General features: G+C 48.3%; 1 protein-coding gene across 8 annotated transcripts in view; it reads left to right on the top strand.

Annotated features, from left to right (window-relative positions):
• Nucleotides 1-1,195: 1,195 nt before the first annotated feature.
• Nucleotides 1,196-23,343, top strand: part of FANCA (FA complementation group A) — a 63,359-nt gene continuing 41,211 nt past the window's right edge. For 7 of the 8 annotated variants that reach the window (XR_006300223.1, XR_006300222.1, XR_006300224.1 and 4 more), the window contains exons 1-14: nucleotides 1,196-1,814; nucleotides 2,660-2,769; nucleotides 3,125-3,209; nucleotides 7,906-8,048; nucleotides 8,186-8,281; nucleotides 10,637-10,710; nucleotides 14,613-14,722; nucleotides 16,580-16,662; nucleotides 17,145-17,178; nucleotides 17,605-17,671; nucleotides 19,227-19,339; nucleotides 20,977-21,053; nucleotides 21,340-21,481; nucleotides 21,816-21,949. Coding sequence is in view for 5 of the 8 variants with exons in the window: in XM_043599927.1 (XP_043455862.1) it covers nucleotides 1,736-1,814; nucleotides 2,660-2,769; nucleotides 3,125-3,209; nucleotides 7,906-8,048; nucleotides 8,186-8,281; nucleotides 10,637-10,710; nucleotides 14,613-14,722; nucleotides 16,580-16,662; nucleotides 17,145-17,178; nucleotides 17,605-17,671; nucleotides 19,227-19,339; nucleotides 20,977-21,053; nucleotides 21,340-21,481; nucleotides 21,816-21,949 (1,347 nt within the window). In the remaining 3 variants the exon portion in view is untranslated. Of the gene's footprint in view, nucleotides 1,815-2,659; nucleotides 2,770-3,124; nucleotides 3,210-7,905; nucleotides 8,049-8,185; nucleotides 8,282-10,636; nucleotides 10,711-14,612; nucleotides 14,723-16,579; nucleotides 16,663-17,144; nucleotides 17,179-17,604; nucleotides 17,672-17,709; nucleotides 18,412-19,226; nucleotides 19,340-20,976; nucleotides 21,054-21,339; nucleotides 21,482-21,815; nucleotides 21,950-23,343 lie in introns of those variants that run through there. The other variant, XM_043599930.1, reaches the window with a different exon arrangement.

Raw genomic sequence — 23,343 nt, 5'->3', positions numbered from 1 at the left:
GGGCAGAGAGAGAGGGAGACACAGAATCGGAAACAGGCTCTAGGCTCTGAGCCATCAGCCCAGAGCCCGACGCGGGGCTCGCACTCACGGACCGCGAGACCTGGCTGAAGTCAGACGCTTAACCGACTGCGCCACCCAGGCGCCCCTCCGAGGCCTCATTTCTAACCTTAAGCTGCCATAGGTTTAACTGAAAAAAAAAATCTATTTGTAATCTTTATGAGATGGTCACAAGAGGAGACCGAAGAGGCTCAGGAAAAAACAAATTGCATTATATTCACAGGTCCTAGACACTGGAGGAATGGCAGGCTGTGAAAGGCCACACGAGGCAGCTCCAAGTTGGCTAGGAGACAGATAGTAAGGCTGGTTTTGATAGAGATCAAGGTCTTTATCAGAGTTTTCCCATGAAAGTTAAGGCTGAGCAGGGTAAACCGCTACGATTGGCTAGTTTGAATAGTTTTTGGTGGGCTGTGGGCTACAGCGGTGGTAGCTGCCCGGCAGCTGGCCAGAGTATGATGAAGGTAGCACACTATAGCCTCCTAGGATTGAGGCCAGACGGAGGAGGTGTGGCTCTGAATTGGACAGTTTCTTAACAACGGCAGGCTCCTGTGGGGCCCGGGGGGGGGGGGGGGGGCGCAGTCTCTCCCTAGCCAGAAAGGCTTTTAAATTTTTTTTTTCAACTTTTATTTATTTTTGGGACAGAGAGACACAGAGCATGACCGGGGGAGGGGCAGAGAGAGAGGGAGACACAGAATCGGAAACAGGCTCCAGGCTCCGAGCCATCAGCCCAGCGCCCGACGCGGGGCTCGAACTCACGGACCGCAAGATCGTGACCTGGCCGAAGTCGGACGCTTAACCGACTGCGCCACCCAGGTGCCCCCAGAAAGGCTTTTAAAATCCCAAAACATCAGAACTTACAGAAAATAAATTATATAAATTATCAGGTGTGTGTGTGTGTGTATATTTATTTATCCAGGAAATACTAGACAGCCATGAAAACAAGTTAACTACAGCTAAGCACAACATCCATGAATATCAGGTAAGAGCATCGAGGGAAAGCCACCGCAGCGACGCAGTGCGATTCCGCGCCCCACGGGACCTGCTTTCTTCGAGGTTTTAACACCTGCGACCCATTCGCATGGGCACCTGCGGCCACTTAGATTTAAATTAAAGTCAAATAGAAGTTAACAATGAGGGCTCAGTCGCACTAGCCTCAGACTGTCTGTATCGCTGCAGAAGGTCTCACTGGGCCGCAAGCAGCCCGCGCGGGTTCGCCCCCTTCCAACTCCGGGAACCCGGGCGCCCCGGATGGATGAACAACACAGCTCAGCGCTTTTTAGTCTCCTCGGTTGTGGCTTTGCCGGGTTTTTCGGCATGACTATCGGCCGGCCATTCTCGGCAGGAATAACGCACAAGGATGCCACCGTTTTCTCGCGCGTGACGCTGTTTTGAATCCGCTCCGCTCCCCGTCAACTCTAAAGTGACATCACCCTTCTCCAGGTATCAGGGTACCTGCCTCCTTCTTGCCACCACCAACATGGCGGCACACGCCGCCACCAAGATGGCCGCGTCGCGAGGCCTTCGCCCCAACGGGCAACGGGGTGTGGCCGAGCACCGGCCGGCCAATGGGGAGGCCGGGTAGCCGCCAGCCAATAGGGAGGCCGCGGGGGCCGTAGCCAATGGGGAGGCCGCGCGGGCCGGATGCAGGAGGCTGCCGAGGGAATGGCAAGTTCCCGCCATGTCGGACTCGCAGGTGGAGGGCGCCGCCTCGACCTCGGGGCTGGGGAGTCGCAAGAGGAGGTGGACCGAGCTGCTGGGTAAGAGGGCACCAGGGCTGCGGGAGTGGGCGGTGTCGGACCCTGAGACCCCTTATCTCCTTAGCCTTCGTCGCCCCGGTCCCCGGCCTCTCCTTGTCCCCCAGGACCTCCTGCCTCCTCCCAGTTCCCCAGAACCTCGGTCCTCGTCCTCTTCCGCCCTGAACCCCCGCCTCCTGCCCGCGTCCCACCGACCTCCAGTTCTCCTCTCCCTCAGTACCTAGTCCTGTGCCCCCTGTCTTGTTCCCCCCCACACCCCCGCCCCCTGGTCCTGGGCTCCCCCGACTTCCCGTCTCTTTTGCCCTCTTCCCATCCCAACGACTCCTGTTCCGGTAGATCTCCAGTTCTTCCTGCATTCGCGGGGCTGGCCCCCTTCCAACGCGACGTCAAGAAAGATGGTTCTAGGAGGCAGGGAGTTAATAACACTCTGCGTCCAGGAGTGCGGGATGACAGTAAGGGGGTCACCTTAGCCTACTCCCAGAACCACGTAACCTGACTGAACAAGAATCAACCCCTAGGCTTGGGTTTCATCAGGTTTTCCCAAAATATCCTTTTTCTGTCCCAGGATTCCACAGAGAATTGTCTAGATTTCCTCCCATCGGTGACAGTTACTGGGTCTTTGCTTACCTGGACATTTGGAGAAGTACTGGTCCCTCATTTTATAAAATGTCCCTCAGTTGGGTGTGTCTGATGTTTTCTCATGATTAGATTTGCATTTTTCATAAGAATACCATGAAGTAATGTGTCCCCAAGGTGCACCACATCAGGGGGTCTAGAATGTCACCAAGTCTTCTTACATGAGTTTTTAAGGTGTGCTGTAATTTTGTGGAACTGGTTTTCGCCCTTAGCGGGAAGGGTCAAGAGGCAAATGTGCGGTCCTGGAACAGAGCAGAAGTTACAGGAATCCGCTGTGCACCTCCTGAGACGCCACCTAAACTTGAATGACCTTCTGCTCGAGGTAAGCGGGAATTGGTTCGACCTTTGCAGGCAGATTTAAGTTTGGGTGTTTTGCATGCAGCCAAGGCATAATCTTAGAGACCCAGAAAAAGCCTTATGAGTATCTGGTAGAAGCACCCATTAAATGTTGACTCGATGAGAAAAAGGTTGTGAGCATTTATCTTTTCGGAGATAAAATGTGATTTCAGAGTGAGTTTAGTTTTTCTCAAAAAGGTTTGGTAAGATTCGCTTTTTAAAAACGTTTACCTCGAAATATTTAAGAATAGTGCAGTAGGCAAGCATTATATACACAAATTGTTTTTATGCACACACAACTTGAACTTTTAAGAATAGAGTTCTTTGTATTTGGTTTCTAGGTAGAAGGTGCACCACGTAAGACACTGTGTCTCAATCAGCTGATTGATCCTGAGGCCTGTACTAATCTTTCTAGTTCACTCATAGGTAAGTTAGAACTTAATTTTCTTAATGTATGGAGATATGGGAGAGCTTTATGTAAAGTGGTCTTGATTTGCTTCTAATAAACAAAAGTGGTTGGTTAAATGTCTGACTCTTGATTTCGGCTCAGGTTGTGAGTTCAAGCTCCATGTTGGGCTCTGTGCTGACAGTGCGGAGCTTCCTTGGGATTCTTTTCCTCTCTCTTTGCCCCTCCCCTGCTTGTGCTCTCTCAAAAGTGAATAAATAAATAAACATTAAGAGAAATAACAGTGTTTCACTCAACATAGGGCTCAGAAGCAGTAGGAACCAAAGTGGCCCTTGGAAAAACATGGGACAGTAACGTGCATTTCCTTTCTAGAAGTGGTGAAAACAAGTTGTGCTGGGCTGGGGAGAGCAGGCAGGAAACCAGAAGAATATTTCCAGGTTTGAGACTATTTCAAGGTATTTAAATTTGAGAATATGAGATCCAGGGAAGTTCTGTGGGAATAACAAAAAAATTCAATCATTTTCTGGTCATTAACATTTTATTATGAAATGACTTACTTCAGGAAAATATTAACTAATTCATTAATTTTAAAATATTTTTTTTGAGTAACCTTAAACAAATAGACTCACCTTGACAATTGATTGTCAAAGGTCATTGGTAAATGATAGTAATTTTCACTGCCATAATTACATTTGAATTCCACGTACAATGTGTCATTCTGGGGAACCAAGCTTAGCCACACACTTTCTTGTATGGATTTTGGATCAAGGCTTAAGAACTTGTGTAAAAAGCTCTTAACCTTGACTGCAGAAATATAAGACCCTTAATTCATGAATGTTTTAGTGGTTTTTCTGTTGAAGATAGTGGTTGTGTTATTTATATGATACATAGGAAATGTACGTTATATAAAAAAGATTAAAGCCTTGGGGCGCCTGGGTGGTTCAGTCGGTTAAGCGTCCGACTTTGGCTCAGGTCATGATCTCGCGGTTCGGGAGTTCAAGCCCGGTGTCGGGCTCTGTGCTGACAGCTCAGGGCCTGAAGCCTGTTTCAGATTCCATGTCTCCCTCTCTCTGACCCTGCCCCATTCATGCTCTGTCTCTCCCTGTCTCAAAAATAAAATAAACGTTAAAAAAAAAATTAAAAAAGATTAAAGCCTTATAAATAAAAACAGACACTTTCCCATGGAGACAATTCAGAAAGAAATGGCTATTCTTTTTTTTTTTTTTTTTAATGTTCATTTTCGAGAGAGAGACAGCACGCAGAGCCTGATGTGGGGCTCAAATTCATAAACCGTGAGGTCATGACCAGAACTGAAGCTGGATGCTTAACTGATTGAGCCACCCAGGTGCCCCTCTTTTTTTTGTAATTTTTTTAACTTAAGTATAATTAACATGCATTGTTATATCCGTTTCAGGTGTACAGTATAATGATTCAATAATTCTGTACATTTTTGAGTGCTCGTCGAGATAAGTGTACTCTTGGGGTGCCTGGGTGGCTCAGTTGGTAAAGTGTCCAACTTTGGCTCAGGTGATGATCTCACGCTTCGTGGGTTCGAGCCCTGCGTCGGGCTCTGCTGACAGCTCAGCGCCTAGAGTCTGCTTTGGATTCCGTCTCCCTCTCTGCCCCTCCCTTGCTCACACTCTGTTTCTTGCTCTCTCAAAAATAAACATTAAAAATATTGCAAATAATAAAAAAGTAAAATTTAAAAAAAGATACATGTACTCTTAGTTCCCAATTTCCTTTATCTTTTTGGCCATCCCTCCACCCACCTTCCCTCTGGTAACTACCAGTTCATTCTCTGTATTTAAGACTGTTTTTCCTTTGTTCATTTGTTTTGTTTGTTAAATTTCACAAATGAGTGAAATCCTATGGTATTTGTCTTTCCCTGATTTGTTTCACTTATTAGCATCATATTCTTTTTTTTGAATGTCTTTTTTTTTTTTTAATTTTTTTTTCAACGTTTATTTATTTTTGGGACAGAGAGAGACAGAGCATGAACGGGGGAGGGGCAGAGAGAGAGGGAGACACAGAATCGGAAACAGGCTCCAGGCTCTGAGCCATCAGCCCAGAGCCCGACGCGGGGCTTGAACTCACAGACCGTGAGATCGTGACCTGGCTGAAGTCGGACGCTTAACCAACTGTGCCACCCAGGCGCCCCTTTAATGTCTATTTTTGAGAGAGCGCGTCAAGGGGAGGGGCATAGAGAGAGAGGGAGACACAGAATCCAAAGCAGGCTCCAGGCTCCGAGCTGTCAGCACAGAACCTGACATGGGGCTTGAACCGACCAACGGTGAGATCATGACCTGAGCATAAGTCGGATGCTTAACCGACTGAGCCACCCAGGCACCCCCCCCTTTTTTTTTTAATGTCCAGCATTATATTTTTTAAATCCATCCATGTTGTTACCAATGGTAACATCTTTTTTTGTAGCTGAGTAATATTCCATTGTATATATACCGTATCTTTAGCCATTCACCTATCGATGGACACTTGCTTCCGTATTTTGGCTATTTTAAGTAATGCTGCAATAAACGTTGGCATGCATATATATCTTTTAGAATTCGTTTTTTTGTAGTGTAATTATTGGATCTTAGGGTGGTTCTATTTTTAAAATTTTTTTAATCTTCGTTTTTGAGAGAGACAGAGTGCAAGTGGGGGAGGAACAGAGAGAGAAAGACGCAGACTCAGAAGCAGGCTTCAGGCTCTGAGCTGTCAGTACAGAGCCCCACGCGGGGCTTGAACTCACGAACCGGGAGATCATGACCCGAGCTGAAGTTGGACACTTAACCATCTGAGCCACCCAGGCGCCCCTCTTTTTTTAACTTTTTGAGGAACCTCCACATTGTTCTCCAGAGGGCTGCACCTGTTTGCACTCCCACCAGCAGTGCACGAGGGTTCCTTTTTCGCCACATCCTCATCAACACTTGTTTCTCGTGTTGTTGATTTTAGCCATTCTGACAGGTGCAAGGTGACATTTCATTGTGCTTTTGATTTGCCATGTCCCTGATGATGAATAATGTTGAACATCTTTTCATGTGTCTCTTGCCCATCTGGACGTCTTCTTTGGAACAATGTCTATTGAGGTCTTGTGTCCATTTTTTAACTGGATTTTGTGTGTGTTGAGTTGTAGAAGTTCTTTATATATTTTGCGTATTAATCCCTTATCAGATATATCATTGGTAAATATCTTCTCCCATTCAGTAAATTGCCTTTTTGTTTGGTTGATGGTTTCCTTTGCTCTGCAAAAATGGCTAGAAATTAGCATTTTCTTCCCTTCTACCATGAATTATTTCTTGACCTCTATAATTAATAATTTTAAAAAATTTTTTAATGTTTTTATTTATTTTTGAGCAAGAGAGACAGCATGTGAGCAGGGGAGGGGCAGAGAGAAAGGGAGACACAGAATCTGAAGCAGGCTTCAGGCTCTGAGCTATCAGCACAGAGCCTGACCTGGGGCTCAAACTCATGAACCCTGAGATCATGACCTGAGCCGAAGTTGGACGCTTAACCGACTGAGCCACCCAGGCACCCCCTATAGTTGATGATTTCTAATATCGTCATTTGCAATCTTTGTAACTATTATTGTTTTCATTTACATATTGGTATGTGTTTTCAGAACCCTGAAGATAATGGGCATGTGCTACAGCTTTTTAAAAAAAATACAAAAAAAACCCTAGTTTTGGAAGTCAAATAAATGAGATGGCAGTTTGCTTGTAGGCATTACCTTCTCTAGGCTGATTGGGGTTCTCACTTGATTGAATGCAGACCAGAGGCTGGATACTCAGGAGGCTGGTGGCTGCCTGTGGGCTCAGCACCTAGGCTCCACCTGCCAGTCCGAGGGCTGACCAAACCTGTGGTCTCTACTACCCACCAATGTGTGGCACACATTTGGAAATGACCCACTTGCCAAACATCAGTATAAAGTCCGTGGAAGCAGGTCTGGTTTTGACACTGAAGTCATTGCAAAGACAGGAACCCATTGCAGGAGTCACCGTAGTTGCCAATTGACTGTGCTCCTTGGAAAACTTCGATCAAGTTCTAAGAATATATATGCCAAGCTCCCTTATTTGTGTCACACGGAGACGTTGGCACGTGCAACTGTGGGCTTCGAATGCGGACCATTGTTGTCCTGTGTGCTCCCCTTCAGAAGACCATTTTCTGGGCGGCTGCAGCTTAAAAGGCTTTTTATTTTTTTATTTTTTTTAATTTTTTTTTTCAACGTTTATTTATTTTTGGGACAGAGAGAGACAGAGCATGAACGGGGGAGGGGCAGAGAGAGAGGGAGACACAGAATCAGAAACAGGCTCCAGGCTCTGAGCCATCAGCCCAGAGCCCGACGTGGGGCTCGAACCCACGGACCGCGAGATCGTGACCTGGCTGAAGTCGGACACTTAACCGACTGCACCACCCAGGTGCCCCTTAAAAGGCTTTTTAAACGCCAGGTCGGGGCGCCTGGGTGGCGCAGTCGGTTAAGCGTCCGACTTCAGCCAGGTCACGATCTCGCGGTCCTGGAGTTCGAGCCCCGCGTCAGGCTCTGGGCTGATGGCTCAGAGCCTGGAGCCTGTTTCCGATTCTGTATCTCCCTCTCTCTCTGCCCCTCCCCCATTCATGGTCTGTCTCTCTCTGTACCAAAAATAAAAAACAAAAACATTTAAACGCCAGGTTTTCTGTTTCAGATTTTGTAGTGTGTCCCTCATGTTTTGTTCTGTCTTTAAGGCTCTGCTTTGCGGGATCAAGCTTCAAGGCTGGGTGTCCCTGTGGCAGTGCTGTCCAGCCGGTTGGTGGCCTCCAGCATCACGCAGATCTGTGTGTCTGATGGCGAGCCCTCGCACAGGGTTCTGCTGAGCGCAGAGCAAAGGGTGAGACGCCGGGCGACGGGCACGCTGTGCGCACTCGTTGGCTCTGGAGCTGTTGGGAAAAGTAGTACATTTCTTTAATGTTGTTTCAAGTGTTTGTTTATTATTAGTTTTTTTAAAGATTTAATCTCTCTTTTCAGAAGAAACTGTCTTCCTTGTTGGAGGTGGCTCAGTATTTACTGGCACACAGTATGTTCTCCCGAATCTCCTTGTGTCAGGAGCTCTGGGAAGTACAGGTAAATTGGACATTGTGGCTCTGACTTTCAGGGTTTCTCCAGTAGCCTCTCGGTTTGGGTCGAGCCCAGAGAGTCCCTGGATGTTCTCAGGGGTTCCAGCCAGCGTCTCATTAATCACAGACTGGGGGATGAAAGCATTCAGCAGATGCCTCTGTGGGTGGAAAGAAGTGCCTTCAGTTACTGGATTTGTTGGTATTCACCCATAATTAGTACCGTTTACTAGAATGTACCACAGACACATGGTGTCTTATCTTCTTATATGTAATTATGAACAATTTTCCAGGACAGTGTAGTAAACCAGAGAAATGCAATTTAATAATTATTCTTTTTTTTTCTTCCCAAAGTTTATTTATTTTGAGAGAGAGAGGGAAAGAGAAAAATCAAGCAGGCTCTATGCTGCCAGCATGGAGCCTGACGTGAGACTTGAACCCACAAAACGTGAGATCGTGACCTGAGCCGAAACCAAGAGTTGGTTGCTTACCAGCTGAGCCACCCAGACACCCATAAAAATTATTATTAAAAAAAAAAAGATCCTTATCTGTTTTATTTTTTTTGAAACATTTTTAATTCAGTAGTCTTGCAGATTTTTGAATAGTTGACAGAACTCAAGGGAATTATTTGGTTATTAAATGAGATCAGTATGAATATAGAAAAGGTAAGAGAAAACTCAGGCAATGGTGCACTCATGGCTTCCCCCCATTCTCTTATCCAGCATACATTATAGAGTTCACCTGATTTGGCAGCAATTGATACGGTCCTGGCGCTCACTGTAGTTACAGGGAGGGGCAGCTGAATGCACACTAGTCACAGGTGTGCAGGGAAGAGTGACAGCTGTACGATCGGGTGGTTAGGAAAGGCTTGCTTTTTTATTTTATTTTTTTATGTTTATTCATTTTGAGAGAGTACATGCATGTGCCAGTGGGGGACAGCAGAGAGAGAGAGAGAGAGGAGAGAGGGAGAGAAGAGAGAGGGAGAGAATCCCAAGCAGGCTCCTTGCTGTTGGAGTGGAGCCTCACATGGGTCTTAAACCCACAAACAGTGAGATCATGACCTGAGCCGAGATTAAGAGTCAGATGCTTAACCAACAGAGCCACCCAGGTGTCCCTAGGAAAAGCTTGCTTGCTTGCTTGCTTGCTTTTTTTTAAATGTTTTTGAGAGAGAGAGTATAAGCAGGGGAGGTGCAGAGAGAGAGTGGGACAGAGGATCTGAAGCAGGCTCCGTGCTGACAGAGGAGAGCCCGAGCCTGGGCTTGAACTCACGTGAGATCATGACCCGAGCTGGGGTCAAACGCTCAACCGAATCACCCAGGCACCCCTGGGAAAGGCTTTCTAAGAGAGCTGACAGCTGCATGGCGTGTGAAGGGAGAGTGCCATTTTGCTGGGTGGAGAGTAGGACAAAGCGGACAGTGGGAGACAGAGCTGACTTGAGTGAGGTGTCCTGGCGGGGAGGAGGAGGGGTGTCTGCTCCAGAAGCGAGGACCTCACTGGGATAGGAGAGAACAAGAGGGACAGAAGCTGGGTCACAGCTGGCCTGTGCTGCATCCAAGAGTCTCAGCCTTGCTCTGGAAGCTGTGAAGGGCCACTGGAGAGTTCTAAGAAGAGCAGATGTTGAGAGGTCCAGTCTTTGTTTTGGAACACATGGGAGAAAGGCACTGAAGCAAGTTAGAGTAGAGACTGGGTAGGGTGCCAGGGGGAGGGGGGAGGAGGAGGTGAAGGATGGTAATGGTGAGTGACTGAAGGCTTGGTGAGTTGATTTTTATTTATTTTTTGTTAAAAATTTGTAATGTTTGTTTATTTTTGAGAGAAAGAAAGAGACACAGAATGTGAAGGGGGGGGGGGTGGTGCAGAGAGAGAGGGAGACCCAGAATCGGAAGCAGGCTCCAGGCTCCGAGCCATCAGCATAGAGCCCGACGCCGGGCTCAGACTCACGAACCGTGAGATCATGACCTGAACCGAAGTCGGACACTCAACCGACCGAGCCACCCAGATGCCCCTTAGTTTTATTTTTTTTAATATTTATTTTGAGAGAGAGCTTACATGAGTGGGGGAGGGGCAGAGAGAGAAAGAGGGTCCCAAGCAGGCAGTGTGCTGTCAGTGTAGAGTCTGGCAGGGGGCTTGATTTCATGAACCTTGGGGTGGTGACCTGAGCCGAAATCAAGAGTTGGAAGCTTAACCGACTGAGCCCCCCGGGTGCCCCTACTTGGTGAGTGAAAGCCAAAGTGGATCCAGTGTGTATCTTAGGGCGTGATTGTTACCCCACTTTAGTTCTGCATAGAGCACAGTGCTCAGGTACGCAGCCTGCACGTTGCGGGGAAGTGTGCGCGTGACGGACTCACAGTACGGTTATTTTCTTTAGGGTTCTTTGTTGCTTGAGGTCGTGTGGCAGCTTCACATACAAAACGTTGTGAGCTTCCAAGAGCTGCTGGAAAGGTAGTGTACCGGCGATAATTTAACATTACCTTAATATTACATGATTTATTTTTTGTAATATAACCTCCTAATGAATTACTTATTTATATGTTAAAGCCAAAAATCACTGAAACTCTTCATTATTTAAAGAGAACATTTGTTATAGTTGATGTTGTGGTAATGCCCAGACTTGGTCATGTTTTCTTTTTTTTTTTTTTTAATGTTTGTTTTTGGGAAAGTGCAGGCAGGGGAGGGCCAGCGAGAGGGGGGCAGAGGATCAGAAGTGGGCTCTGCGCTGACAGACTGACAGCAATGAACCTGACGTGGGGCTTGAACTCATGAACTGTGAGATCACGACCTGAGCCAAAGTCAGATGCTCAACTGACTGAAACCCCCAGGTGTCCTGGTAACATTTTCTTTGTATGAGATATGTCATGTGATAGTTTTTTTTTTAAGATTTTATTTTTAAGTAATGTTCACACCAAAGTGGGGCTTAAACTCATAACCCTGGGGTCAAGAGTTGCACGCTCTACCGTCTGAACCAGCCGGGTGCCCTTCTGATAAAATATTGTTAAAAATTATAAAAGAGTGGTGCCTTGGTGGCTCAGTTGGTTAAACGTCCGACTCTTGGTTTTGAGTTCAGCTCGTGATCTTATGGTTCATGGGATTGAGGCCTGTATTGGGCTCTGTGCTGGCAGTGCAGAACCTGCTTATGATTGTCTGTCTCCCTGTCTCTCTGCCCCTCCACCGCTCAAGCTTTCTCTGTCTCCCTCACAAAATAAATAAATAAACATTAAAAAAAACCCACAACTATTTGTAGAGGATACCATCTTGCATATAGGAAACTCTAAAGAATCCACACTGTCAAGTATTAGAGCTACTAAGCTGGTTTAGCAAGGTTGCAGGAAACAACATCAACATACAAGTCAATCGTGTGTTTATACAAGAACAGTGAACAATCTGAAAACAAAGTAATTCCATTAAAAAGAACATTGAAACGATTAAATTAGGAATAAAGTAAAAGAAGTGAAGGACTTGTATACTAGAAATTATAAAGCATAATGGAGGGAGACGAAGACCTAAATGAATAGGCGTTTCATGTTCATGGATTGGAGCACTTAATGTTGTTAAGATAGCAGTACTCCTTCTATACACTTCCTTGTAGTGATCTATACGTTCAGTATAATCTCCATCAAAATCTAGCCTGGCTTTTTTGCATACATTGACAAGCTGATTCTTTTTTTATTTTTCAAAATTTACAACCAAATTAGCATATAGTGCAACAGTGATTTCAAGAGTAGATTCCTTAGTGCCCCTCACCCATTTAGCCCATCTCCTCTAGCACAACCCCTCCAGTAATTTTCAGTTTGTTCTCCATATTTATGAGTCTCTTCTGTTTTGTCCCCCTCCCTGTTTTTATATTATTTTTGTTTCCCTTCCCTTATGTTCATCTGTTTTGTCTTTTAAAGTCCTCATATGAGTGAAGTCATATGAGTTTTGTCTTTCTCTGACTGACTAATTTCACTTAGCATAATACCCTCCAGTTCCATCCACGTGGTTGCAAATGGCAAGATTTCATTCTTTTTGATTGCCGAGTAATACTCCATTGTATATATATACCACATCTTCTTTATTCATTCATCCATCGGTGGACATTTGGGCTCTTTCCATACTTTGGCTATTGTCGATAGTGCTGCTATAAACACGGGGGTGTATATATATCCCTTTGAAACAGCACACCTGTATCCCATGGATAAATGCCTAGTAGTGCAATTGCTGGGTCGTAGGGTAGTTCTAGTTTTAGTTTTTCGAGGAACCTCCACACTATTTTCCAGAATGGCTACACCAGCTTGCATTCCCATGACAAGCTGATTCTGATTTTGATATGGAGGTACAAGGGACCCTGACTAGCCAAAATTCCTTCAGAAAGAACAACAGTGTTGGGGAGTCACAGGTCCTGTCTGCAGAATTTACTACAAAGCTAGGCTGTGGTGCAGGCATAAGGGTAGACCTAGAGTAATGGAATAGGATTTCCAGTCCAGACATAAACCCATACGTATATGTCAGGTGATTTTCGACAAGGGTGCCAAGACCATTGGACAGGGGAAAAATAGTCCGTTCAACAAGTGGTATTGGGACAACTGAACCTACACATGCAAAAGAATGAAGTTGGATCCCTGCTTCACACAACATATAGCAATTAAGTCACAGTGCACCAAAGACCCAAACATAAGAGCTAAAGCCATAAAACTTCTAGAAGAAAATCTAGGGTTATGTCTGCACGAGCTTAGATTAGGCAATGGTTTCTTGGAAAAGTGCCTAAAATTCATGGTACAAAAGAAAATGTTGAGGAAAATTGTGCTTCATCAAGTTTTAAAATTTTTGTGTGCAACATTCTTAAGACTGTTAAGACTGTGAAAAGACAACACCTAGAATGGGAGAAATTATTTGCAAATCATGTATCTGATTATCTAGTATCTAGCGTAAAGAACTCTTACATCTCAACAGTAAAAAGACAATCCAATTAAAAATGGACCAAGGGTTTCAATAGACATTTGTCTGAAGAGCATACACGTAAGGCTAAGCACACGAAAAGATGCCAGATGTCGTTAGTCACCAGAGAAATGCAAGTCTGACTGGTGAGGACCCCTCCCACCACCCCACCCACTGCTCCTGCTTCTGGGTCCAGGCTCCAAATGGAGCTGTGCGTGCCTGATGCCCTCGATGACCACTATAGCTTCAAATCGCTGCTGTTTTGTTTTGTTTTTGATTATTTTACTCTAACTGAGCTTGCTTTGTACTCGATTAGTAGTAAGCTACTCCAAATAAACTTTTTTTTGTTAAAGCTTATTTATATATTTTGAGAGAGAGCGAGCCGGTGGGCAGCACAGAGCCTGACATGGGCCTTGATCTCACGAACTGTGAGATCATGATGTGAGCCAAAATCAAAAGTCGGACTCAACTGGGGCACCTGGGTGGCTCAGTAGGTTGGGCGTCCAACTTCAGCTCACGTCATGAACTGGAGGTTCGTGACTTCGAGCCCCGCATCAGACTCTGTGCTGATAGCTCAGAGCCTGGAGCCTGCTTCGGATTCTGTGTCTCCCTCTCTCTCAGCCCCTCCCCTGCTCATGCTATGTCTTTCTCTCTCTCTCAAAAATAAGTAATAAATGTTAAAAAAAAATTAAAAAAAAAAAAAAAGAGTTGGACTCGGCTGAGCCATCCAGGTGCCCCTAAACTTTTTGAAAATGATTATTTAAAAACATTAAAAAATTTTTTTTTAATGTTTTTATTTTTGAGTGAGAGACCGACAGAACACAACTGGAGGAGGGGCAGAGAGAGAGGGAGACACAGAATCCAACGCAGGCTCCAGGCTCTGAGTTGTCAGCACAGAGCCTGACGTGAGGCTCAAACTCACAATCCGCGAGATCATGACCTGAACCGAAGGCAGACACTTAACTGACTGAGTCACCCAGGCACCGCTAAAAAAAATTTCTTTTTTTTTGCCCCTAAAATTTTTTTAATGTTTATTTATTTTTGAGAGAGAGAGAGAGAGTATGAGCAGGGGAAGGGCAGAGAGAGAGGGAGACACAGAATCCGAAGTAGGCTCCAGGATCTCAGTTGTCAGCACAGAGCCTAACACGGGGCTTGAACTCAACCAGCTGTCAGATCATGACCTGAACAGAAGTCAGATGCCTAACCGACTGAGCCACCCGGGTGCCCCAAAAATGATCATTTTTAATGTCAGTAGCAGCTGTTTCGATACCCCGTGTATGTCAGCTGGGCCCGTTGTGACTTCTGGGAATAGCTCACATGGTCGCCAGATCGTTCTCTGTGCCCCAGCTTCTGAGTGAAGTGACCGGGGAAGAAAACGGCCTGGTAGATATCGAGGGATGATGAGCACATGGTGTGTGCTTTGTCCCTAGTCATGCTGACACGCAGGCCACAGTGGCGTGGCTCTTTAGGAACCTGTGCCTTCTGTGTGAGGAAATGGAAGCATCTCCGTACAATGACATCGCCAGTGCTATGCTTTCTGGTAAGTTCACAACAGGGGCAGGTTCACGGATAAACTTTAGGTCACCGGGAATGCTTTTTGCTGTGACAGTCTGTGGGAAACAGGACAGCCCCGCACCCCTGGCATGGGAATCCGGAAAAACAGTCCATTCGCCGAGTGGTATTGGGGCAGGTGGCCATACACGTGAAGTTGGAGCCCTGCTTCACACAACATGCGGTAATTAAGTCACAGTGCACCAACGACCTAGAAGAAAATCTAGGGCCACCACCGCGTGAGACCGTCTCCACCCAGGCTTCCCGCCTGGGTTTGCTCGTATTTGAATTTTGTGGAAGTTTCGCCAAGTCCGTCTGTTGACCCGCTGTGTCGGGGGCCGGTGGCTACTGTGTTTAAAATATGCAGATTACGATCTGCCGGACCAAGAGCTACAAGACCACCACACGGCGTCTGCAGGGAGCTCCCTCAGCTCCCATTCTGGAGAGATGAACACCTCCGGGGCCCTGTTGGTTGGAGGTGCAGCCTCAGTGTGCTCACAGAAAGGAAGTCAAGCCACGGAAATTGTTGCTTTCAGATCCCAGAAAAGGAGAGCTGCAGTTAGCTAGGGAAGTTCACAAGCGAGCGGGAGACAGGGTACGAGTGCCCGTTACTTGTGGGGTGATTGGACCTGAGGTCACCAACTTTTTATGGGTTCAACTCTAAGTGGTTATTATTTTTTTAATGTTTATTTTTGAGAAAGAGCCCATGCAGAGGAGGGGCAGAGAGAGAGGGAGGCAGAATCCCAAGGAGACTGCGCTGTCAGAACAGAGCCTGGTGTGGGGTTTGGACTCAGAAACTGAGAGATCGTGACCTGAGCCCAAGTCAGACACTTAACCGCCTGAGCCACCCTGGCGTCCCCTAAGTAGTTATTTCAAAAGGTGCCCTGGGAAAGCAAAGCAGGAAGTGTGGCAGGCATGCTAAGCTCACGGCCTGATCTAATCATCATCGGACCCTGGGTGAGAGCAGGGGCGCCATGCTGTCCATTGCCTGGACAGTAGCTTGGAGTGGCAGTTTTCTTGTCACACTTGTCTTTTCTGGGTGTCTTTCCCTTTGGGTGGGCCCGGTCCTAGGCTGCTCTCTGAGCCAGCAGAGCCTTGCCGTTGTCAGTAATTCTGAGGAATGAAATCTCCAAATAAGCAACATATTAGATGAGAAGTAGAATGTTCCACACAGCTTGTGAGTTTTTTTTTACATTACAAAAGATATGTTCCTTTTTCCCAAAGCTTTCTTGGTGATGGATGTGAGCTCCTTGTGATTCCTGAATCCTGTAGTCTGGGCTCAGAGAATTTAAATTGAAGATTAGACAAAATATTTTTGATTTCAGTCCTTTAATTTTATCAGAACTTATGGGTCCATTTCCTGCCCCGTTCTCCTGAATGTAGTGCTTCTGGGTCTTCCTGGAACAGTCCTTATATTTTGAGGTAGGAGATTGGCTGGAGAGATAATCCACATGAAACCCTTAGATGGTGTTTTTTTTTTTTTTTTTTAATTTTTAAGTAATCCCTACACCCAATGTGGGGGTCAGACTCAACAACCCCGAGATCAAGAGTCACCTGCTGTACTGACTGAGCCAGCCAGATGTCCCAGATGCTACTTTTTTGTTTAAGAGAAAAATCCTTCCCATAAACTTGATGGATGATAAGAATTTCCCTTCCAAATAGAGTGGCAAAGAGCACAGTCTGGTTCAGGAAGGGTTTTGTGGGTTGGGCTGGTGAATGCTTGTGTGTGGGGTGACGCCTCCTGTGGGTCCTCATGCTCCAGACCCCGGAAAGTGGGTTCTCTGTGTCATCCACAGCTATTTGACGATCACAGTGCGTTGACGTTTTTGGGTTTTGTGGCTTTCAGATCTTGTGCAAATGTTTGTTTTGAGAGGATTTCAGAAAAACTCGGATCTCAGCAGAAATGTGGAGCCTGAGCAGATGGGCCAGGTAGGAGGAAGAGTGATCCGAAGAGCTGGGAGTCGGTTCGTTAGGAGAATGCAAGTTTCTGGACCAGCGGCTAATATCTGACTGACCCACGTTATAGTGTATAAGCTTTGATGGGGGAATCTTGTTTTCGTGAGGTGCTCCGTGAGTAACGTTACTCCCTCATCCAGCTCTTGAGGGTGAAGGCCTTCATGAGAGCCCAGAATCTAGCTTGTGCTTTCAGACGAGTGGGAAGGGAGAACTTTGCACCAGCAGAGCTCTGCCAACCCTCTGAGCCAGGGGCTGTGGGAGGCCAGCAGGCTTCGGGCCAGGGTCCCAGGGAGTATGATGGATGCTTCCAGAAAGTCTGCCCTTTCACTGTCAGGGTCTCCCCAGCGTTGGGGTGCTGTCTAGGATGCACTTTCTCATTTTGCTGTAGAGCGACCGGTCTTCTTGTGTGATACGCATATATGATTAACGGTGACTTCTGTCTTGTGCTTTGACAGCTCGCATTTGTTGTACTTCAGAGAATGCTGATCTGTGAGTCACCTGCTCCTGCCCCAGCCTGTCCATGAGTTCGTTTGCTTATTAGGAATTATCAAGGTTTCCTGCCTTTGCATTTTAAGTACTTCACCTGAACTGACCCTCTACAGTCTCTCCTGACTTTGCACTTAATCTCCAGAGCTACAAATGACAACCAGTGTAACGGTTAATTAGGGAAGCATTTTATTGTCTATGTGTTTTGATTGATTTAAAAGGCTTACGTCTCGGGTACCACTGGGATGCATGGGGAGGACTTGTATCATGTGGGGACCTAGGAGGCCTCGGCGGTCTGTTATTTGGAAGTGGAGGAGGTTTCTCCAAAGATGCATTACCTGACTCGTCCACTAGTACTGGTTGGGGGTCGTTTTTGATGGATTGTGGTGGTGAGCTGATGTGTTTTCTGTTCCCACCATCTGTCCTCAGTCGCTCTCGAGGCTTTGGCCGCTGGCATGCAGGATGGGTCCCCACAGCACAAGGTGGTGAAGTGCTGGTAAGTCCTGGGAGCAGGCCTGCTGGGTGTGCTCAGGGGACAGTGCCTATTGCCTTAAAGGTCCTGGGTATTTGAAACAGTCCCGAAGGATCAACAGCTGGTTCCTGAACACGTTCTCTGCCATTGTGACATCAGGTGAGGACGACCTCTGGAAAGCGCTAGAAACCCTCTGGTCCGCCTGCTCCCTCTCAAGATTCCCCCTTTCTTCGGGAATCCTCCATCACCTGGTCTGAGCCCGGATCCCTGAGGGTCGTGGCGGGCGGTAGGACACTCCTGGAGCGACCTTCTCACTGCCTCGGCTCTCCCCTCGTGCTTCCCTGCCCATGCCCTCTGGCCACCAAACCCTCGGTGTGCCCTGAAGCCGGCACTCACATTCACCCGTGGTCGGGATTTGCCACGTTAGCCTTCTCTCTGCGTGGCTGTCTGGTAGTTCACGTTGAGGAGTGGTTGTTGGGGTGTCTGGGTTTGCTTCAAAGTCATGTGGGATGAGGCCAGCCCGGAAGTCGGTTCTTTCCTGGGAAACCAGGAGAGTTTTCCAGCATTCCCAGGCCTTGGGAAACCCTCTGTTCTTTCATTGTTTGGCTCCTGATTGCCTGTTCTCCGGTAATTCTCGTGACCCTCCGACATGCTGTGTCATTCGGTACTTAAACTCTGTACAACCAACACTGCTTTGCTTTCTGCATTTTCTGCTTTTATAACACGCCTGACTGGATTGCTCAGATTCCTGTCCCGAGAGTTAGGTAATGACTGTTGGCATGTTTGTTTCTTTTTAAGTTTCTTAATTAGTTGCCAGTGTTGACGATAAAAGCAGACCCCTCTCCCTCCCCGGTCCGGGCGGCCAGGCTTCCTGGCCCACGGGGGTTTGCATCCCAGTCTGGCCCTCGGGAAGGCCACCCCTTCTGCTCGGTGTCTCCTCGTTGCTTGCGTGACTGGGGCTGGTCTTCCACCCGAGAAGCTGGCTGCGGCTGTCAGCGGCTCTGACGCTGGCACAGTGAATTGCCCTCAGGGCTCCAGTGTCCGGCAGCCCCATCACCCTTTGTCACTCCTGACCTGTCAGTGATGTCCCTTGCCCGCTGCTCTTCCTTCCTTGTCGTGTCATGAGGCTTCGTCAGCTTCGGGAACCGTTGCTGCATCTGAACGTCTGTGTGCCAGGCACTCTGCCAAGCCTGGCCCAGGCCCTGCTGGCCCCTGGTTCCCATTTCACAGATGGGGAGGCTGAGGCTTTGTAACGTTTGCAGATTGCTGTGCACTGACCCAGGCTTGCGCAGGTCATTCCGATCCCTTTCTGGCTTTTCTGCTCTATGGACGGTCCCTTTCTTATTAGACCCACACTTCTCCAGACTCCCACTTCGAGTCTGTGGCACCGCGGCCCGGCAGAGTGAACGTTTCTGGGTTCTGGAAAGGGCGAGCCTTTGCGCCCCCTGAGCTGAGAGTTGGGGGCCTCGAGGTCCGTGCAGCCTTGCTGGACAGAAGGAGCCTTTGATGAGCTGTTGGCACGGCCGGGACCCTGGAGGGCCCCTCTTTTGCTGAGCGCCTCTTAACGTTGTGTTTGCAGGTTCGGCGTGTTCTGTGGACACACGTATGACAGAATGATTTCGACAGATCCTCCTAAGAGATTTTTCAGTCATACTCTGACTCAGGTGCTAACCCACAAGCCTGTGCTGAGAGGTAGGTTCCAGAGCCCAGGTTGTTTGGCTCCCGATGGGAGCTTGGGCCCAGATGGCAGGACTCTGAGACGGCTCGAGAGCATGAGGACACGTTATCCTCGAACGTCTTCATTTGAAAGTTACACATGCTCATTAAAAAAGCTCAGTACTAACAAAGTAGGGGAAGGAGAACTGTCACCCATCAGCCATTTTGTCACCACAATAGAAATATCTTTAACGCAAAACTTTTCTTGTGGTCTTTTCTCAGTAGATCATGAAAATCTAGTTATCAGAGTGAATTACTAGGTTTTGTTTTAATAAATCATATAAGCGTTTTCTTATGCACAGTTGGTCCTTGAATGATGTGGGGTTAGGGACCCTGACCCCATGTGCAGTTGAAAATCTGCGTATAGCTTTTTGACTTTTCAGAACTTAGCTCCCAACAGCCTACTGTTGACCAAAGCCTTACAGGTAACAGAAACAGTCGATTAACACAGATTTTGTACGGTACATGTGTTATGTACTGTGTTCTTACGGTAAAGTAAGCTGGAGGAAATAATATTCAGACATCATGAGAGAATGTATTACGCTGTATTTATCAGGAAAAAACTGCATGTAAGTAGGCCCACACACATTTCAAATCCGTGCTGTTCAAGATTCAGTTGTAATCACATGCTGCTGCTTTTTTTTTTTTTTTTTTTTTTTTTTTTTTTTTTTTTTGAGAGAGAGAGAGAGCGAGTGAGCGCGTGTGTGGGATGGGCAGGGAGAGAGGGAGACAGGGAATCCCAAGCAGGTTTCACACTGTCAGTGCAAAGCCTGACGTAGGGCTGATCCCACCACCCTGGGATCATGACCTGAGCTGAAATCAAGAGTTGGAGCCCGCCAGGCCCTTATATGCTTTTCTTAAAAGTGGTTAACGGCATATCATCCTCCAGTGGGTGTCCTGTGGTTGGTGTCACCATCTGTTCGGTGACAGTGTTTGCAAGTTTTCACTGGTACTCAGGAGGTGAAAATGAAAACCTTGCCCAGTAGGCTTTTTCTATGTGCAGCGGTGTGTCCTGGGCGGGGGGGGGGGGGGGGGGGGGGAGGGTTCCTCCAGCAGCAGTGTGTCCTGGGGGGACGGGAGAGGTTCTTCCAGCAACAGTATGTCCCGGGGGGGGGGGCAGGGGGGGTTCCTCCAGCAGCTGCGTGTCCTCGGGGGGAAGGGGGGGTCCTCCAGCAGTGGTGTGTCCTCAGGGGAGGTCCTGCCCCAGGGAGGGATGCAGGGATGTTTCCAGCAGGTGCTGTGTTAAACTTTCTGAAGGGCCTGCTCCAGTCAGCGACCCTTTCAACAGTGTCCTCAGTGATTGCTTAATGACACAGGGTGTAAAGGAGCGAAGTTAAAATGTAACTAATGGATTAGAAACCATAGCAGATATGATGAAGATTACCATGTAACTAATGGATTAGAAACCATAGCAGATATGATGAAGATTACCGGCAGGGAGCTGGGCCAAAGATACAAGCATTTGATAGAAAATGGGGAAAACAGGGAAATGGTGAACTCAGGTAACAATTGAAAAATGGAAATTAAACCAGGCTTTTTTGACATTGAGCCAAGGCACAGCTTTTCATGATTACTGACTTGACCTCTTTGTCTCTTCTCGTTCATGAATGAAGTTTCTGATGCTGTTCAGATGCAGAAAGAGTGGAGTTTTGCGAAGACCCACCCTCTGCTCACCGGCCTATACCGCAGGGTGGGTGTCGCCGTGCTCAGACCGGATGCCCCCTGCGCCAGGAGGCACTGCTGCCGCGAGCCTCTGTGGCTCCCGCCCCGGGGAGAGAGGCCAGGGGGCTCCGTGGGCCCCGCCATCCACACCTGGACCCCGGGGGCCCCCGAGACCGGACGTCTCGCTTGGGCAGAGCACCTCCTCACCTGCCCACACGTGTCGCCGTGTCGACCCCACGTCGTGTCCGACGGGAAGTGGGACGGAGCTGAGGCCCCACCGCCTGACGAGCGGCTTGTTTTGACACTTCTTTCAGCTCTTCACGATGCTAAGTCCAGAGGAGCTAGTTGGCCATTTGCAGGAAGTTCTGGAAACACACGAGGTGAACTGGCAGCATGTGCTCTCCTGCGTGTCCACACTGGTGATCTGCTTACCCGAGGCGCAGCAGCTGGTTAAAGGTGCACCTGGGTGGGAGCCGTGCGTTGCGTGTGCGTGCGTGTCCTGTAGTTTGTGGGTGAGCCTGTCCGTGGAATGCGGGCTCCGCTCACCGGCCTCGATGGCGCCCTGTGTCTTTTTGTCTGTGCCCTTGGTCCGCCTCCCGTGGTGGCGATCTTGCTACAGCCTCCCGTGATCAGTGTTTGGCTCTTGGGGTCACTCGTTACCCAGGCTCTTGAACTGGGCACTGCGCGTGCGTGTTCTCCTGACTGCCGTGCCCTATCCCTGGCGGGACGTCTGCGTTTTCTTTGCTGATGCCCTTGTCTGCCAACTGTGACTGTGGTCGTTCCCTCCTAGATTGGGTGGCCCGATTGCTGGCCCGTGCGTTCGAGAACTGCGACCTGGACAGCATGGTCACTGCGTTCCTGGTTGTGCGTCAGGCTGCGCTGGAGGGCCCATCTGTGTTCCCGTCCTATGCAGACTGGTTCCAGGTGAGCTGCCCCCCAGCAGCCACTGGTGGGTCTCTGACTCGCCGTCCTAGGAACAGATGCACTCTGTGGGTCAGGTCTGTTCCTCTCCCTGCCCTCCCCCCGCCGGAGCCCCGTGCTGCTCTGTCTGGGCTTTGCTCCCTCCTCTCATGGCCTCCTTGCCTGCCCAGTCAGGTCTCCGAGCACGGGAGTGCGGTCAGGAAACCAGGAAAACAAATGTGCCCGCTGCCCTTGGCACAGTGTGCTTATCCCAGAAGGGTGCCCCTCACCTTCCGCGCGGTCTTCTCTTTGTTTCCACCACATCTGTGCAGCTGTGCACGGCCTGCCGAGTCTCGCCTCTGAGAAGGCATCTTCCAGACATCAACTTTGAAGGTTGGGTGTGTGTAAATCTGTCATTTAAAAGGCTGTCTAATTTGGGCGCCTGCGTGGCTCAGTCAGTTAAGTGTCTGACTTCAGCTCAGGTCATGATCTCAAGGTTCGTGAGTGCGAGTCCCACTTCGGATGAGCTCACACCCTGGGTGAGCCCCGCTTCTCTCTCTACCCCTCCCTTACTTGCACCCCCCCCCCCAAAAAAAAAGCTATCTCATTCTTCGTTGAGGTTTTGGGTTTTCTTGCCATGCTGCCAGGGTGGTGTAGTTGGTGGTGGTTTGTGGGGAGCCCATCTTCCTCCAGTTCTGAGCATTAGCTGCACCTGCACAGACACCGGAGAGCCTGGATCGGCCCCTGCCTGGGGCATTGGTACAGCACCGTGGTTGTGGGATTCTTTCTTTGTTCTTTTATTCCTTGGAGCTGATTCCGGTCAGCCCTGTGCTCCCCCAGCAGTGGGCTGTCGGCCCAGGAGCACCCACGGGACGCACATGGGGCTGTTGGCAGTGTCCACAGCCAGGGGACCCTTTGTGGTCACACTGGCCTGTTTCCTGTGTCTGCTGTGCCTAGGTGATTCGGTCACAACCAGGTATCCCCTGGCCTGGGTTTTGCCCACTTCTCAGGACAACACATGGACAGGAATGCTTGGGAAGTGCTGTGTTGATTGTGTGTTTTTTGTTTTGTTTTGTTTTGTTTTTCCTTTTACCTTTTAAATCAAGTTTATGGAGATAGAATTTACATAAAATGTACCCAATGTAGGTGAATGTTTGTGCGAGTTTGACAGATGTTTAAGTGTATGTTCAGTGTTTAAAGATCTGTTTTAATCTTTATTTTCAAGAGTGTTGGGGCGCCTGGGTGGCGCAGTCGGTTAAGCGTCCGACTTCAGCCAGGTCACGATCTCGCGGTCCGTGAGTTCGAGCCCCGCGTCGGGCTCTGGGCTGCTGGCTCAGAGCCTGGAGCCTGTTTCCGATTCTGTGTCTCCCTCTCTCTCTGCCCCTCCCCCCTTTATGCTGTGTCTCTCTCTGTCCCCC

This window comes from Prionailurus bengalensis, chromosome E2 (genome assembly GCF_016509475.1).
Source record: "Prionailurus bengalensis isolate Pbe53 chromosome E2, Fcat_Pben_1.1_paternal_pri, whole genome shotgun sequence".
Classification (NCBI taxonomy): Eukaryota; Metazoa; Chordata; class Mammalia; order Carnivora; family Felidae; genus Prionailurus; species Prionailurus bengalensis.
This window is presented reverse-complemented; position numbering and strand designations above follow the sequence as displayed.